Genomic DNA, 18,469 nt, shown 5'->3' on the forward strand with positions numbered 1-18,469 from the left:
GTTTTTATAATGCAGGAGAATAGGGTCTAACATCTAATATTATTTGAACACGAAGCAGAAGGGAAATGACCAAACATAAGATATACACAGCAGGCATATGGGAGGATTATGAAGCACCAGGATTCATTTCTACCACTCAATTTTATATTATCTTACATAACCCAAAAAAAAAAAAAAAGAAAAGAAAAGAGTTTTTTCTTCCGTTTTTTTTTTTTAATTACCATGTGAGACTACATAATGACAATATTAATGTTTGCAAAAGAAGCAAACATCAATCTGTGCCAGCCAACATAACTGATTCAAACAATAAAATATCACCTTTAAACCTTTTGCTTTCAAATTTTGACTCAATAATAGAGATGTCTCTTATCAACTAGTAACACTCTCCGTCAATAAATGAAATTTTTGGCATGAATAACATATTAAGATTAAAAAAAATAAAAAAAATCTTAAACATCTTACTAATTGCTACAAGCAAGCTTGATATGTACAGCTGCGAAATTGAGTTGCAGTGTCCACCGCCCGCCAAAAAAAATTAATGTACAGATGTAACTCAATAACTTGTTTAGATGCCCACCTGAACCTGCAAACAAACAATATAACAAGATAAAAAGGCAGTATATTTTCTCAGGTTTAATTGAACATTACGATTTCCCCCTCTACGTTTACAAAAATCCATCTCAAGTAGCTCAACATTATTTGCTTACAAGACTCCACTTGAGTCTTTTGCTCATAGAGTAGGCAAGTAGATTAGCAGAATAGAAGTCTCATGTCTGTTATTTTCAATAACATTTGTTCAATCCTCCTTGGCAGAATTCAACAGGTACACATAATGTTGGATCTCAAGTATTTATGGGATATAGGACTTGGTGCCTAGTAGAGCATACAAAAATCTTGGTAGGATAGGATCAAAAGGGTTAATGGAAATCTATTATACAATAATATGATCACGTAAAACCGATGTGTAATTTCTAATAAACAAGGATCCTGTCAATTTCCAGAGAAATAATTACACAAAAACAATATACTAAGCAGACACGTCTCTCAGTACTGAATCTTGATATCATATTGCAATGAGCGGTCTGACTATGAGACTTGAAGACCTAGGGAAAACAGAGGTGGTTGNTCTCAGTACTGAATCTTGATATCATATTGCAATGAGCGGTCTGACTATGAGACTTGAAGACCTAGGGAAAACAGAGGTGGTTGGCAGGATCTTTCTAATTAACTTTTGGGAGTGGATGATCAGATAACCTGTACGCAACTTTTGGGGAATGTATGTGGGTGGGTCTTCAACTGAAACTTCATCGATGAAATTTCCACGGTAAAGCCTCGAATGATAAAGGAAGAAACCAATCAAAATCACCCAGCTGCAGAAAGAGAATAAACAGGCCACCAATAACTGAAGAGCGACACAACATTTAATTGGTGAATAAGTTAATAATAGATCACATGAATTTAATAATTCACCAATTAAATGGTGTGCTATGTCATCGGTACTTAACATAAGCTAAACATTGGTTCTTAGGGGATCATTTCCGTAAATATATATATATATAGAGAGACAGAGTTCTAAAAACCGAGCAAAATAATTTTACTTAAGAATAATAAGCAATGCATGCAGCATAATAGTACTAAAATGCACATGATAAGAGCTCTGGCAATATTACCTCAGAGGAGTTTAGTTGAGAATAGTTGCAATGAATCCTCGGCCAAGCAGCTAAGTAGTCCTGAGTTTAAAATACTTGCATATTTCATGTCCCGAATAGGATATTTTCGAGATCGAAGATGCTGAACAACTGTCAAAGACGGTAAATCTTGCAACACCAATTCACTTGTTACTTCATCCGCAGAAGCAAACAAAGGGTTCTGAGACACTCCATCTACGATTGCAGATTTCGGCAGTCGGATACCACTCACATTGGCACAAGTCGCTCCTAATTTTTCATATCTGCCACCCACTCTCTTGTAAAGGACATGAGATCCCCGTACCCCTTCCCCAGAAATAGAAGTAGAAGCACTAAGTGTAGGTTGAGAAATAGTCAAATCACCAGAAAACTCAATTTTAGGACGAAATGAAGCAACAATGTCATCTCTAGAGGGACCATAAGCAAGAGATATGCAAACTCCTTGATTCTCTGATTCTGGAATTAAATATGGCCTGCGATAAAGATTAAAATGAAAATGTATAGGAATCCTATCCTTAAATAAAATCTGTGATACTTGTGCTAGTCTGTGTGCTCCAAAGCACCCAGTCTAGGAGGAATCAATAAAAGAGAGCAGAACTTTTTCAAACATTGCAAAAACGCCATCTTGCACACAGATATCTTTGTACTGATATGTCGCAATAAGGAGACTGGTGACTAGGATGAAAACAGGACAGGCAGGAAATAAACAAATAAAACTTAAGAACCCTTTCATTGCCATACACACAATGCCTCACTCCAATCATTCAACTCATAAAGGTTCTCGAAGGCTGCTCAGAATATGCAGAAAGTTCAATTACCCCATTTAACTCAAATTATTCAAGCTGTATTATATTGAAACTAAAATGGGACAACAAATTTTTTAAAGAGCAGAAACTTCAACAAGATTCGATGTTGTGTATTAAAGTAACTCCTTTAGCAATGCCATATTCCCTTTAACACCAGATGCATTTAAGGAATGAATAGCTTCTGGGAAACAAAAGAGCCCCATCTCAATATACACAGTTGTTCTATCATGTTCCTTCTTTTTGTACCTTTTCCTCCTTTTTATAATTGTACAAAGCAAATAGAAAGAAAGAAAGAATGGCTGAAAGATATTAATAATGCAATTTCCTAGGCATGCGCAAACAAAAACAAAACTTGAAAAAATATTCTCCAAAATGAAGGAAAGGAAGAAAACACTGTATAGTTTTCTTTTATTATCTATACATCCAAATAGAAGGAAGAATTAAAATGTGCCCCTGTCATGTACTTAAAGAAAATGACTTCAGCCCTAATCAATCTGCCCAAAGATAACATTGGTGAAAAACAAGATAAAAGAGGTTCAGGGTGTGTGCTTGCCAAGGTTCTAGATTTCAAGCAACACTTCTGCCCTATGTCAAACAAACAACAATTCCTTCTAAAACAACTTATAGAGAAAATAGAATTCTTTCGAACTACTAACTGAGAAAACAGCGCTTTCTCTACTTCCCAACAGAAAATCAAAGATAAGCTCTAACGAAAAAATCATCAAAACTCCTTGGAAATACTAGATTGCAATCACTTTGATCTCATATAGATTAAAAAAAGGAAAGGAAGAGAGGACTATCAAAAAATTGTTCTCTTCAATCCCTTCCAATCCAAGAATGTCTTTAACTCTTAGGATTCAAATCTACAGGACCAAACGAACAGTGTACAGCATGATTTAAAGAAAACAAAAACTACCTTCCTCCACTTCTACCAAAATCCCAATGACATAAACCAACTGACGAGGCAGTAAGGACACCTTTAACACCACAGCTGACAGTTGAATCTGCAGAAAGAGAGTGCACAGTATGAATTGGGCTGTCCGTCAACCCAGTAATGGATTCCACAGGCCTCATGGTTTGACGCATGTCAAACTGCACTACCATGCCATTCTGTAAAATTTTGAACACTAGAGTATATAAGGTACAAATAAAACAGCAACAATGCAAATCAAGGGAAACAAGCACATCATTCAAACCTGTAATCCTGCATAGATATAATGTGAGTTGCTGAGATCCCAGGAACATGACCATGCAGCCGCCTGAAAATCCAACGTCAATTAGTATCCTGTTCTACTAATAAGATGCCACTTCTTATTTGTAATAGTGTCGTCACCCACCAAAAAAAAAAAAAAAAGGATACTAATTAAAGTTTACAAGATTCTGATCAACAATTCTTCTATTTAGTTTACTTCTTTTCTCCTGCTTGACGGTAAAAAATCAGAAATAGGTCTAAATCGATGATAACACAATCCATTAATAACAAAACACAAGGAAATAAAAATCAGTTTAATCTATATCCATAAAGTAAAATACCACACAACAAGGTAGGTTTTAATGTGCTCCAAATGATATTGCTCTACCTCCCCAAATGTTTCTCCTCAATTGTATAAAATGTCAAACAGTCCCAACTAAGATCTGCAACGTAAAATTTCAGTTTCAAATGAAACTCCGAAAAGTTCCAGTTCTTATCTACTATTCTTTAACTTTTGCCCATCAGCCACCGCATACATGGAAAAGTTCTCCATCAGTGTGCATTCACAGGCCTAAGAAAACACTGCAATTATTCCTCCACATTCTTCATCATAAAGCACAGGTGCTTGCTGTCCAACCCCAACTCCCTTCAAGCCTTTTTACTTCAGTTGATTTTTCAATCAAACCTAATTGACCATATCTTCTCATGATGCACATTTATGTCCTACAATAGTTTCCCCGACCACAGCATACACTAAGAGGATGGCAATCGGGCTGGTTTGGTTAGGATTAACCAGACCAGCCATATTATGGCCTTGAACCAGTTAAATCCTAACCAGACCAGCCATATTATGGCCTTGAACCAGTCCATTTAACATTGAGGGTGACTGAGTTCAATCTAGGGCCGTCACGGATGTCCAATTGTTGAAAGTTCCTAAAATCCTAGCTCAGAAAACCAAACCACCAGCCTGGTTTTTTGGATCAGACCAAACTAGGCCGTTGTTTGACATCCTTTATTTCAAAAAACTTGTTTTCTATATATTCATTTTCAACCACTCATTCACATAATATAATATTCTGGGCATATCTTTATGTCAATTTCTTATTTCCTCATCTTTACATCAACAATTCTGACATAGAATTTAAAATCCTTAATAGAACTCATTCATCATTCAACATAGAATTGAAGTAGTAGATACAAGACATGTAAGAGCTTCTGTCTAACATTCAAACGTATGTAATCAGACTGAAAAACAATAAAAAAGATACAAGGCAAAGAATTATTACCTGTAAATCATAAGTAAGAACAGTATTATTGCTTTGTGTGCTGAAACCAAAGAACAATGAGTCATATACTTCAGTGAGAAAAGCACATAATAAATGCTGGAAGAGTCACCCTTTTCTGGTGTTTGAGGAGAAAGTGAGAGCTCCACCTAACCACTGATAATTTCTTCCCTAAGGAAGCCAATAGCACAATTCTAGCATGAGGAGAAACCCGTAGGTCCTTGACAGCTTTAAATCCCACAGGGAGATGAATGTCCTCTTTTTCATGCGAAGGTATCAAGCTCATCTGTAAAACGCACAAGTACAAGAAGTTAAATAGATGTTTATATAACAAATATAGGCAATTGATAAATGCACATCATATTTTAGGCTTGGGAAATTCATCAATAACCAAGCATACTAGAGGCTATTGAATCAAGTTTCAGAAGGCCGAAATAACTTTTACCTTAGTAAGCACATTCATTGTCCCCATTCCTGATAGCCTTCGAGCAATTATCAAAATCTGACTGGATGTATCAACATCGAAGATACGGGCACCATCTACTTGTATGTCTTTCTTCAAAAAATTACAGGCATGCACTTAAAAACTTAACTAGCCTACTAAATAATGCTTCCATTAAATAAACTCTTAAGTCATGCCAAAAAAATATATAACGAGAGGAGAACTAGAAATGATTGTCTTTAACACAATAACACAAACGATATAAAGACAACCAATCCAGTATGATTGACTTGATATCAGCAATGTTAAGAATAAGACACTAAAACATTCAACCTAAACTCCTCCCAGGCACCATCCTGTCAATTTGAAAAGGAAATCCTTTGTGCCTAATGTTTTCTAAGATAAGAGCCTTAAATTATTGGAAATCACCACTTAATTTGGTTTTACCTTTTTCAAATGTTGAAATGTTCTTTTTCTTTCTGCTGGATAACGATACATAACTGTAAGAGGACTATAACAAATAGTACTTTAATTCATTCAAAAAGATGTACAGATTTTACTAAGTAATCTCTCTCTCTCTCTCTGTAGACATATATAGAATGAAATGATCCACTGATCAGTGATCACAGTTGCTTCGCACATCAATTAATTGGTGGATAAGTTCATGATGAGGACAGAAATTAAATAATCCACCAATTATTTGATATGTCATGTCAATGTTGCTTACCATAAGCTAAATACACACACACACACTCTCTTCTAAACCCTGATCAGTTATAAAAAAAATTCAGACAGCGCAAAATACAGGCTACATTTCTAACAAATTATAATAATTTAAGAGCTCTGAAGAATTCAAACCTGCAACATAAAACTAATTGAAGATCCTTGTTGGTGAAACTCTTTTTCAACATCGTCTCCTACAAAAAACACGAAGTTTAAAATTCCACGAAAGGAGACGGGACTAAAATATACCATCCAACAATTTAAGTTTTTTAGACAAATGATTACCCAGACCAGCTTCTCCTCGACAACCCCACCTAGCCATGGATGATCCTAATGGCCTGGATTGTGCACTTTCTAGTAGACCCTCCAAGTGGCGTGTCCTCTGCTAGACCAGAGTTTTTCAAAGATCCGGAATGTCAAATGTGAAAGATAACAATAATGACTATGTAAAGCTATTGGTAATAAAAAATTCTCTCAAACCAAAAATTTGTATTTAAGATAGTTATACTACTCGATGATGAGTTCTTAGTATGCCAAGGCCTAATATCTCGTTGAATTTCTCTAATAACAAGAAGTATTGGTTAAGAAAAAAATAACAAACTGATAAATGAAAATAACAGTAGAAGCAAAAGAGTCCGAACAACAGCCTGGTCTATGAATTATGAATTCAACTATGCAAATGCACATGATAATTGCACAGGTACCATCTACCTCATGGGCTCAAGTTTAAATTATTACACGGCATAAATAATGCTTGATGATTAATGTTTAGTAAATGAAAATCTTAAACATACAAAATGATCAAAGACAGCCCATCTAACAGGATCAACAGGATATTTTCAATATCAACCATAAATTAAGCGTCCTGCCCCACAATAGTGACACTAAGCTGTAGCAAATATATTGACAGTGCTATATATGCATGACATAAGAAGCCACAAGGAAAGAAGCTCAAGGACATGAAAATTAGAAAAAAAAATTTAACACCCGAACCCACCCTCCACCCCAAAAAAAGTAGGATCACCAGGTAATTGATTAAAAGTTAACAAAAATAAAATGCACATGCCTCTTTGAGATAGTGCACTTCCATGCACAAATCAGCTTCTTTCTTCCGCCATTCAACTCTCTTTGCAGACAAGTCATCGCTCTGCAAGCATAATTCATCAAGGAAATAAACAGAAAGCAACATAGACACTCGGGGGTAAAAATAATGACAACAAAACTTTCAAGGAGGGAAAATCCAATTCGCTCAAATGTTTCAGTTATGATTTCAAGTCCATATCTCAGTATGATTATGGCAACAGATCACCATAGCATAGCCAGGGCTGAAAAAGTTGAAGTCAAAAGCCATCGAGCACCTCATGTTGATAATAAGAAAACATTTAGAACTGGTGTTCATAAATACGATAAGGTTCCATTTAAAAGCAGATCAAGGATGCATCCATCGAAATTAAAATGATGGAAATTAGCAAAACTGATCATCAAATTTGAAAGTGGCAGGGCAATAAAAGAGACCCAGGACAACAAATTACAATTCATGGTCAGATGTGTTAGAACAAAGGGAAGGATTTTATATAACCCTCCTGATAAGAAATTAAAAGTTCACATTAAGAGTTAACAAACAACGAGTCTAACATAAATGAGACAAGGAATGATAAAAATTGTCACAAAAGCACAAGTACTAGCCAGACAATCTTCCGACAAATACATACAACAGAAGAAGATTAGATAAAGTTTAAGTAAAGATCATCTAATTATTAGTAGTTGTCACTTAAATGCTAGAAATGGACTCCACTTGATAGAAGCTTCACGTGTATATTGGCGTCAGATACAAGTAAAATATTCCCCAATCCCATAAGCCAAGATCTGAGCAACAATAGCTAATGATCAAGTATATTAACATTCCGCAATCAACAGCAGAAAAAACTTTGGGGCATTCGTCTTGGTAAGCAATCGTTACAATGAGTCAAATGCAAGCCTTATTTCAATGCTCCTTGCATAGAAAGTACATATAAAATCCACAAAAGCTTTTTTTTTTTTTTTTACCTTTTCCTTAAAAGAAGAACATTTAGCTTCAAGAGACCGAACTTTCTGCAGAACAAAATAAACTAAGAAAATTAAATTTAAAAATAAAAATAAAGACTTTCTCTAGCAAAAACCTGAATCAAAGTATCACCTTTTGTAACTTCACATCAAGAGCAACGATCCGAGATGCATAAAGTACTCGAATACTTTTCATCGAGCATTTCTTTTTGCATTGTGGACACTGAAAACAGAGGAAACTGGGAACCATTTTGAGTTAAAGGAAAAAAACAAGAACTAAAAGTGGACGATTAAATATAACTTACCTTGCCTGAGCCTCGACCCTGCAACCATTTCTTAATGCAAGCCAAACCATAGATATGCCCACATGGAAGACAACTAAAATTAAAAACAGACAGTAAAAATGAATTAAGCAACTATATATTAAACGAGAAAAGAGAAGAGTATAGTACAGTACAGTAACATAAAATACTAACCAGACCCGATGGTCACCGCCAGATGACCAAGCCTCGAAGCAAATGGAGCAAATTAAGCCGTCAATTTCATCTCTGTTCAATTCCTCTTCCGCGTCTACCTTTTCTTCTTCGTCTTTATTATCCTTGGACGATGACATTTCACCACCTTCACTATTATTATAGTTCCTTCTCTCATTACTTCCATCCTCGTCCTCGTCCTCGTCCTCCACCACTACGACGTTGTCGCTCTCAACAGCCGAATCGTCAATATCTACAGACTCTTGAGACGACCTCGCAACGGAAGCAGAATTAGGACCATCACTTGGCGGCATTCCGATGAAATCGATGTCCATTTCATCATCACCGTCTTCTGCGTGCAAGTATTCACTGAGTCCTGATGGGCTAATTCTCCTCTCCGTAAGGAATGATAGGTACGCTAAGTAGTCTGGATCCGCCATAGTTAAGAATTTTTGTCCACGGAATTGGGGTTTGAAATTAGGGCATGAAAATAAAAATTGGAGGGACGGAGCAAAGTTCGAAAGCGGGAATGACCAAATTGGAATACAAAAAGTTATTCTGTGTCAGAGGAAGAGAGAATACTGCACAATGTGATAAATTTAAGGATCAATAGACAATTAGGCCCCTTTGATTACAATAACGGAATTTGAATGGAATGAAAACGAATTTTAGGTAATTGAATTGTTTATAATTTATTTTTTTGATAATTGTCAATTAAATATGTTTGATTGGTATAATTTTTTACTTTAAAAATGTTGAAATTTTGAATTTTTTCGTGTTCGTTTAACTTTATTTTACATAAAAATTGTCAATTAAATAGATAGATTTTTTTACAATTATGAATAGAATTTATTTTCATTGTCAAAAAAAAAAACCTGAAAAATGAATTCTCACTAAAACCATGAGAAATGAAATTCCACCAAATCAAAGAAAACCAGTCACGTGTTGGGATGAGGTGGAAAATGAATTACCTAGAAATTTGTGCAATCAAACACCCAAAAAATGGTGGAAAATCCATTTTCCACAGAAAAGTTGCTCTATCAAACAGGGCCTTAATGTTTTGTATTCATTAGCTTATATATTTTCGAATTACTCATCTACAAATAAATCATTTTATTTTGAGAAAAAAAAAACTACATTTAACTAATTTAATTTCATTCCTTAGCCCTTGTACGTCTGACATTTATAGCCCCAAAAGTCCGAAAGCGTTGTGATTTTTAGGTTTTCCTTCCCTCTCCTGTGTGTCCATTTGCCACGGCACTTAGTAATGTTTGGTATTGCTCATAAGTAGTGAGACTTACAAAATGGTGTGAACAATAACTGAATAAGTAAGTTGTGGATTTTATGAAATGTATAAATAATTATGTTTGACCAGCTTATATGACTAATTAAGCAGTACCAAACTACCCTTAATTTCTTAGATTGAGGCCCCGTTTGGTAGGGATTTTTTGCCCCAAAAAATTGATTTTTTGACCGTTATTTTACTATTCAAGCCTTAATTTTTTACTTCTTCTCTCACATGTGGACCCCACTTTTCTTCTAATGGTCAAAAAATCAATTCTCAAAATCCCTACCAAACGAGCCCTGAATTGAGTCCAGGATTAGTTGGGCTTCTGGTCCAGCACAGTTGATGACGTCAACAGTGCTCACCATATTGGGCCTGTGAGGCCCCTTTGAATGTTAACCCTTGTGCTTGGTGAATTTGGAACAAAATGGGTTTCTTAGGCGTATACTCGACCTTGTGACTGAATTCGGAATAATATAGGATATTGAATTGTAACTTAAAAATGTCCCCCGAAAAAAAAATGTGAAATTGATTTTATTTAGTTTTTCTTGTTATTAATCAAGATTATCTTCATGGATTGAAATTTGCAGTTGCCATTCAAGACTTGAGTTTTGCTTTCTCATAGATGAGTTAGGTTAGCCTAGTCTAAGAATTAGCTTTAGAAAAGTGCTACAATTACAATAATTTTGACAGCTTTATTTACAGCCCTCTCACATACAATGAGTGGAGCCCATGATTAAAATAATCATGAATCCCACCCTTATGAGAGGGCTATAAACAATAGTGTACAAAAAGTGATGCACACTTAGTATTTCCCTTAGTTTTACTCCATCGGTTAAATGATAATTGAAAGGCAATTGGTCTTAACACTGGTAGAAGAATCAAGTCGACGGAGTCAATACCAAAAGGATTTATGATTTTGGAAAGAGTCAATGATAAGTGAACGATTTTGTTAATTTATTTATATATTTTTTGTATTCTTATTTGTCTCTTAATGATTAGAAGAAGAATGAGTTAGGCTTTTTATTCCTTTTCGTAAGATTGAATAAATATTCACCGAAGGTTGAATGAAGAAAACTGAGTTACCATTTCTCCTTGCAATTTTTTTTGTTTTTTATTTCTTATGAGAGGTATAACTCTAAAGTGAAATAGAAACGAGAAATTAAACCGCTTAATTCTTTTAACTTTCAATCAAAGCTAACAAAAATATCAAAGAGTGTATGATGTTGCCTCCTGTCAATTTTCAATAGAATGAACATTCAAAATCGTAAATCACAACTCTCCTATATCAAAGGATCAATGAAATCAAGGAGAAACAAATAGAAACACAAATTTGTTTAAATTGACTAATTTTATCTATATACATTAAGATTTATTTTGAATATCTTTGGAGTTGGAGAAATTCTTTACTTTTTATTTTTTTATTTTTGTTTTTTGATGACCGTGGGTGTTTGGGGCCAACTTACGCGCACTTCGACTAATCTTACGAAGGTGGGACCCTAAAATTTACAACAGAATACTCATCTCAATGGCTCTGAGGGAACTCGACGAGTTAGAGAAATTAAGATAAGAAATTAGCGATCTTATTCATTTCTAATGAACTTGTAGTGCACCCATAAAATTTCATTGTCAAAATAGCAATGATAAGAGAAAAATATCTAAGTGCTAATATGTTAAGCTGGAATCGTAGTCCATTCACTATTATGAGGTTACCTTTATTTTATCCTCAATCCCATAAGTCACAACTTGACAAGTGTTTTCTCTTGGTCCCCCAATCACATTTTCGTCAAACTTTCCCTTATTCCACCCAAATCTGGATTTTATTGTGTTTAAAATTGGTTGGAAATTTAAAAAGAAGAAATATCAAAATATACACGTGCGTGAATGCACACAAGTAGTTAATCAAAGTACGCAATTATAACGATAGAGATGTGATCAGCGATTAAGTTCGTAGATGATGTGTATCAATAGTTAGAACTCGATATATATATGGGAAAGCGTTCCTCCTACACATGAATTTGACAAATAATCATGATCTTTAAATTAAGCAAATCCAACGGTTAATAACTCATGGATCTCAAGTGATTATAACTAAATCTCTCATGATCCTATTAAAATACACATTGATCGTTGGATTTGCTTAATCTAAAAATAACGATTATTTGTCAAAAATACTTATCAAATCCATGTGTAGGAGGAACGCTATATATGTGTGTGTGTGTGTGTGTGTGTTCTATCTTGGAGTAATTTAAAGCTCAAATTAAAGAAATTTTTTTGATATTTCAAATTAAAGAAATTTTTTTAATAATGAAATATTAAAAGTTTAGAGGTGCTTTCAAAATCCAATTTGAATACATTTCATAGACTATTTGCACGTCGTGGTGGAGGAGCCGATTTTGTGGAATACTTTTTAGACGCCTTTTCTTCTTTCAAACTTTCCCACAATTTGACTCTAATTCTAGCTTGAGTGGCTATTTTTCATTACAATTACTAAGTAAACATTTGATTTAGTTATTGGTCAATTTGATCTAACACTATTTTTATTAAAAGAATAATGAAATTAAACATCTTATAATTACGTCAACTCGTGATAATTACATATCCACAATACTTTCCTAGTTGGGCTTGCTGGTTTTTTAACACATGATTATGTGAGTGGAAAATTTGGTAAAATTATCATTACCGTAACTCTATTACACAATAAATAAGGGGATCCGCTGCCCCACCTCCAACGGATAATGATCACTACTAACGAGTAGCAGCATTACTCTACATTGACACTAGCGACTTTCACTTATCAATAGTTGCTAATTGTTACCGTTAATACATTCACACCATTAAAATTAAAACAAGAATGAAAAATAAATTTACGAAATCAACTTTATAAAATTTACCGGTTGTGGGCTGTCACAATCTTTGATCTGCCCATCACTAGCGACTATTATACCAAACATATTTGCAAGTTGTGAGTCTTTATCATGGGGTTAAGAACTCAAATAGTCACTAAAATTTGTAAAAAATTATTACGAGGTCACTGAACTTAGAAAATCACCCAAATCATCGCCAAATTGTGCAAAAGGTTTACACGGGCTTTAAAAATCAATCCATTCATCACTAAATTTTGCAAAAAAAATAAAAAAAATCACGGGGTTACAGAACTTTGCAAAAAGTTTCTCAAGCAAAGTTTAGTGATGAATGGAAAGATTTTTAACGTTCAGTAACCCGTGGAAACCTTTACAAATTTTAATGATCCCGTAAAAGCTTCTTGCAAAGTTCAGTGGCCACTTGAATTATTAACTCCTCTGTCATGCTTTAATATGTCCAAGAAACAATACTATTGATTATCATATAAAAAATCTACCTTGTAAAAATCTTGGTTGATGTAGTGTGTTGTACCAATAGCCTGGCTAGTCTTGCTACCTTCTAATGGGACAAGATATTTTGGTGGATATTTACATTTTGCCCCGTGCAATTTTTCAATGAAATCAATAAATCGTGTCATTTCGAACCTTTAACAAAACGACGTAAAAGTTCTAAAAATTTAATACTTTGTTAGAGAAATATTCCGCCGTACTTGCCTTGTGACCTGAATTTCTATACTATGGTAGTGCTTGGGGGCTCTCCACTCATGTGAATGTATGGATACTATTATGTACATAAAATTTTGTACAAGTAACTTTATTCTCTATATTACGTAAATCGAACATGAAGATTAAAGAATTGTAGAAATTTAAAGTATTTGTTTCATCTTGGAAGTTTGGTTGATTAGTATGTCACGTGTCCATTAATTCCAGTCTAAAATTTACTAATTCAATTTAGAGAAAAGTATGTCACAACATGTTGATTTGATGCTTATTAATGTAACGCTGTACAAGAGAATGTGATATCAAGTTAATCAAGCCTTGGCAAGCTATAAATTAATAATTAAATTCTCCATCATTTGACATTGTATTAATTACGGATGAAGCTTGAAGTACGTATGGGTTCAGACCCCTATCGACCAACCACTTACATCATTGGGGGTGCGTGGAATTTTGGTCAATTTTTTTATACAAGTGGGTCCTGCATGATGACCCACATACTGAAAAGGGTCGATTCTATCTGGTAAAATAGCAAAATTGATTAATTAATTGATAATAAACGACTTAACACAATATTCTAAAAGGTCGAAAAAGACTGAAATTGGGAGAGTTTAGACATTAGGCGTATTAGTATACCGTACATGGGTAAGTTGTAGAAAAAACTATCAAAATAAATCGATTGCCTACTTAATATGTGTTGGAATAATAACTAGTTACAGTAATGTTCAGAACAATAAAATGCAGAAATATATAAGACTTATCGTCCGATCGAATCTCGTGACAGCACGATATCCTAAAGTGAAATTGTCAGTCGATAATTGCTGCGACCTCCGTGGACAATCACTCCCAGGATACAACGATCGTAAACCACTTATGCAGCAATCACGAATGATTTTTTCAAAACTCTCAATTGTACTCCAAAATATATGTAAAAATCCAAATATAAAAAAATCAGAATATAAAAATGAAGGATTGATACAAGAGGATTTTTCTATTTTCTTTTTGTATGTATTTTTCCCAAAACGAGATATGAATTTATATAGGCAGGATGGAAGTAACAGTCTTCACCGTGATCAGAGATTAATTCAGAATTTTAATCACCGAGTAGTGGGCATTTTAATGACTGTTAGTGGGTTGTTACAAAAACAAACAGTCAGAAAATACTGGTTAATTTTATCCATTAAATAATTAAAAAAATCATTTATTTTAGTCAAGAAAGAAGCCCAAGACCCCAATCAAGACATTTTAATATCTGCGTGGGGAGTGACTCGAACCCCTGACGTCCCACACAAATGTTACATTTCCCACCACTTTGGCATTTTATCTAATTTGATTATTTCTTTCACATTTTATATTTATACCATAAATATATAACAATATGGACCTAGACTTCAGAGGACATGCGCCTTTTTCTAATTTTAATTGAATAATATTTTAGTCTTATTTTAATCCATTTTCTAGTGTTATGGTTCTGAGAATTCCTTTCGTTTTTCTTTTTCTTTTTTTTTTATTGCTAGAAATCTAAAAAAGTACGTGTAAAGTTACTACAAATCTATTACAATTATTATTTGCTAACTTATTTTAGCCCTTGTTTTGGGTTCCATTTTTTCCAATAACTATTTTTTATTTTCAACTACACATTCTTTCATAAAATAATTTCACAAGTAAACTTAATTTTTTTTCTTATTTAAACACATTTTACCCCAAAATAAGGACTCGAATAAGGGCTTAATTGCATACACTATAGTGATGGACTTACATAGATTTTACCTTTAGATTGTTGCTTTAGAATAACTAAAATTTGTGTGACAATTCTATCTTCCTCTACTTTTTCAATTTTGTTTAATGTATCAAAACATGTTATCAGAGTCGTATTAAGTTAATCACCAAGCACATCTGGTTGATTTTTTTTTATTTTTTATTTTTTATTTTTCATTATTAATGATAAGTTCTTATCACTATGTATTTTTCATTACTGTGTTATAATGACATTATGATTACTTATCTATTATATGTGGTTAAAAACTTAGTGGACCACCCAACAAATTTTATTCCAATTTGGTTTTAACCTATTCGTGGTCTTTTCAACCTATTCATAGTCTTTTCAACCCTAATAAATTATAAGTGCAAATGGGTCCTTTTTTTTATTATTTATTTATTTACATCTTCATTGTTGTTGCTTAGTTTGAGGTCTTAATCAATCTTAATTTATCATTATTAAATCTTGATTATCTCTTTTTACCAATACATTACAATGACTTTAACTACGTCATTTCCACATTATATAGGAATGAACTTGGTGGGCATGAATCAATTTAATATGACTTGGAATAAGAGCTTTTTGGTCTCCCATTTCGGGATAAAATATAGAGTTTTGAACAGTATTTTTTTTAAGAATGTATGATTGAAATTTAAAAGAATTTTATTGGTTTGTGTGAATGTATGGTGGATAATGTTACCGTAGCAGACGATTTAATTTGTTAAATGATAATAAACAAAAGCTAAGTTTGTTGCTTTAATCATAAAGATTGGATTCGGTTAAAAATTTAATCTAATTATACGTGGAAATTTAGAAATCTATAACTCGTTGAAATAACCACAGTACTAACGTGTTCAGGCCGATTCCGCCTCAAAACCAATCAATTTACTCGAAAATAGTCCAAAAAATTTGTTTACTTATTTATTTTTCGGACTCTTTTAACTTTTTTCAAATCAAAGTCGAGACATATTTTTAAAATATTGATAAGAAGTCATGTCATGATGAAGTTTTGTGCAAACTTTAACTTGTTATAATTCTTCTCTTTTATTCAAACTTAAGATCGTGAGTAAAAATACATAAAATAAATCCAACAGATTCGTTGAGAAAAAATTATGTGACTAATTTTAAATTTTGCACCAATTTTTAAAAAAAAATTAAATTCTCAAAAAACAATACCGTAATAATTAATTACTAATATATTTTTAGGTATGCACTAATATGAAACAAAAGCCGAAAAAGACATTGCCTATTGGGAATATTCCAAAACTTTATTTTCATAAAGAATCCACACTTCCATGATCACAATAAAATAATCAACATTATTGGTGCCCACGTCATGACTGACCATGCACCCTGATGTCATTCTTATCCTTGATTCTCTAATTGTAACCTTCTTCGGTTTATTATTCAAATTTTGCAATGGATGAAATATATATTTTTCACCCGAGTAATGCTATTTGAAATCGCTCATTATTGCAATCGTCCTACGTGGTATATATGTGACGGTTAGTGATTGAATACATTGTCACGAGTTTTTCATAACGTGATTTATACTACAAGTGTAAGGTGTCAAGTTTTGTAATATAATAAAGGAGTTAAGATGTCGAACTCACAGGGATTGTAATTTAATTTCTTCCACGTACTATAATTGTGTAACCTTTATTTTATCTAGATGAATGAAAATTGAAACCAACGATTTTAACTAAATGAACTTGATGAATGTGTGCGAATTCAATGTACGCAAGTTATATGAATTTAATCAGGGTGGAAAATTTCTAGAGAATGATTTCACCTAACTATTAATTATAATTCTATTAAGTCAAATTATTCTAGTCAAATTTTTCATGTTTAAAAGCAAGAATCTTACATCTATCGAGTGCCTGCTAGAAACTGATCATAGATTTTGATCCCAATACTTCTATTCCGAATTAAAATCAAGAATTTATCAGGTAAGTTACTTTTTTATGGAGTAAACTTCATAGATCCTATACTTTCTCTCGAAACCTATAAAATCTACGTTGTGTCAATTCTATGATCCCGCATAAATTCCTCTCTCTCAAGTACAAATGGCTAACATCTATTTATTCAATTAGTGGCCAATTAATTGAAAGCATTAATTTCATGACACTATTGAATATAAGTGGAAAAGCAAATAGAATATAAGTGACTAACATCCATTCATTCAATTAGTGCCTAATTAATTGAAAGCATTAATTTCATGACACTATTGAATATAAGTGGAAAAGCAAATAGAATGAAAATAACAAAATCAAGTCATAATCTCGAGTTAGACTACATCAAACCCTAGATAATGAATTTAGTTCATGATATAATCCATGAAAATACTAAAATTCATATAAAAAGACAGTGAAGAGAATAGAAAAAATGACGTTGCTAGGTGTACATAATGGGATCCACAAGGGATCCCATTATGTTCAAGGAGAATAATCCTAGAAAAAACTAGGATTGTAGATATTTAATCTTCTCCTTTGCCTTCCTTGAATTCTTTGATGTTTTGCTCATTTGAATTGTGTAATTTGGTCCCTCGAATTCCCTAAATTATAGGGTTGAATTATATAATTTGCTCCCTTAAATTGTATGAGAAAATAAGTCTTTGATATTGTATTTATAGTATTGTTGGAGTTTTGGACAAAATATGGTTGAATTTGACAAAGAAAAGAGTCCAAAAACATTAAAAAACCTTTCCCGCATGGGCATCACCTCGTGCGCACTGTAGCGGCACTACGGCGCTCGCTTCAGGTGGAAAGATTGCACTGCGCATTTTTCAATATTTTTATCATAACTTTTTTGTCTGATATTTGATTGAGGTGATTCAAAATGCGCTAGAAAGTTAACTCAAAGAATTACAACTTTACTTCAGGCATCATTCTCCAATTCGATCGTTTACTGTGTCAAAAGTGGGTCTCAAGATGAGACTAAAACTCCGGAACATGATTCGTGATCATATTTTGATTAAATTTGATCAATTTGACATCTTTTTTTTTTATCCAATTGACTCATAGCACTCTCGGATCTTCATTGCGAGGTTCGGCACAACTTTTGATTATTTACATTTTACTCTCCGAACTTTGGATCTCTTACAATTTGGCACTTTTCTTCAATTTTTCCTACTTTTGCTTATTTCATTCAATTTGATCAAAACACACATTAAAACGCTCTAAAACTCATAGGAA

At 33.3% G+C, this 18,469-nt stretch overlaps 1 protein-coding gene across 4 annotated transcripts; it reads right to left on the minus strand.

Moving 5' to 3' along the window:
• Nucleotides 1–291: 291 nt before the first annotated feature.
• LOC111403120 (E3 ubiquitin-protein ligase RFWD3-like) lies at nucleotides 292–9,211 on the minus strand. Of its 4 annotated transcripts, none has more exons than XM_023031509.1 (14): nucleotides 8,654–9,210; nucleotides 8,483–8,555; nucleotides 8,311–8,400; nucleotides 8,181–8,225; nucleotides 7,201–7,281; nucleotides 6,420–6,516; nucleotides 6,270–6,328; nucleotides 5,415–5,525; nucleotides 5,119–5,255; nucleotides 4,973–5,012; nucleotides 3,691–3,753; nucleotides 3,411–3,604; nucleotides 1,671–2,161; nucleotides 292–583 (listed from the first exon to the last, which is right to left on the minus strand). In XM_023031509.1, the coding sequence occupies exons 1-13, from the start codon at nucleotides 9,088–9,090 to the stop codon at nucleotides 1,672–1,674; spliced, it is 1,917 nt and encodes a 638-aa protein (XP_022887277.1). In that variant the 5' UTR covers nucleotides 9,091–9,210; the 3' UTR covers nucleotides 292–583; nucleotide 1,671. The 4 variants fall into 4 exon arrangements, with proteins under 4 accessions (XP_022887277.1, XP_022887280.1, XP_022887279.1 ...); XM_023031512.1 differs by having other exon boundaries at nucleotides 8,311–8,416; nucleotides 8,654–8,899; XM_023031511.1 differs by lacking the exon at nucleotides 292–583 and adding an exon at nucleotides 1,286–1,370 and having other exon boundaries at nucleotides 8,654–9,211.
• Nucleotides 9,212–18,469: the final 9,258 nt, after the last annotated feature.

The sequence above is a fragment of the Olea europaea genome, chromosome 11 (assembly GCF_002742605.1).
Source record: "Olea europaea var. sylvestris chromosome 11, O_europaea_v1, whole genome shotgun sequence".
Classification (NCBI taxonomy): domain Eukaryota; kingdom Viridiplantae; phylum Streptophyta; class Magnoliopsida; order Lamiales; family Oleaceae; genus Olea; species Olea europaea.

What these genes read in the sequence shown, in the direction of transcription:
- LOC111403120 (XM_023031509.1), bottom strand. Translation starts at nt 9,090, where the DNA reads ATGGCGGATCCAGACTACTTAGCGTACCTATCATTCCTTACGGAGAGG. An exon ending in AGGGTCGAGGCTCAGGCAAG is followed by an intron (nt 8,401 to 8,482) that starts GTAAGTTATATT and finishes CTCTGTTTTCAG; the next exon opens with TGTCCACAATGCAAAAAGAA. An exon ending in TTTGGTAGAAGTGGAGGAAG is followed by an intron (nt 2,162 to 3,410) that starts GTAGTTTTTGTT and finishes TCTTTATCGCAG; the next exon opens with GCCATATTTAATTCCAGAAT.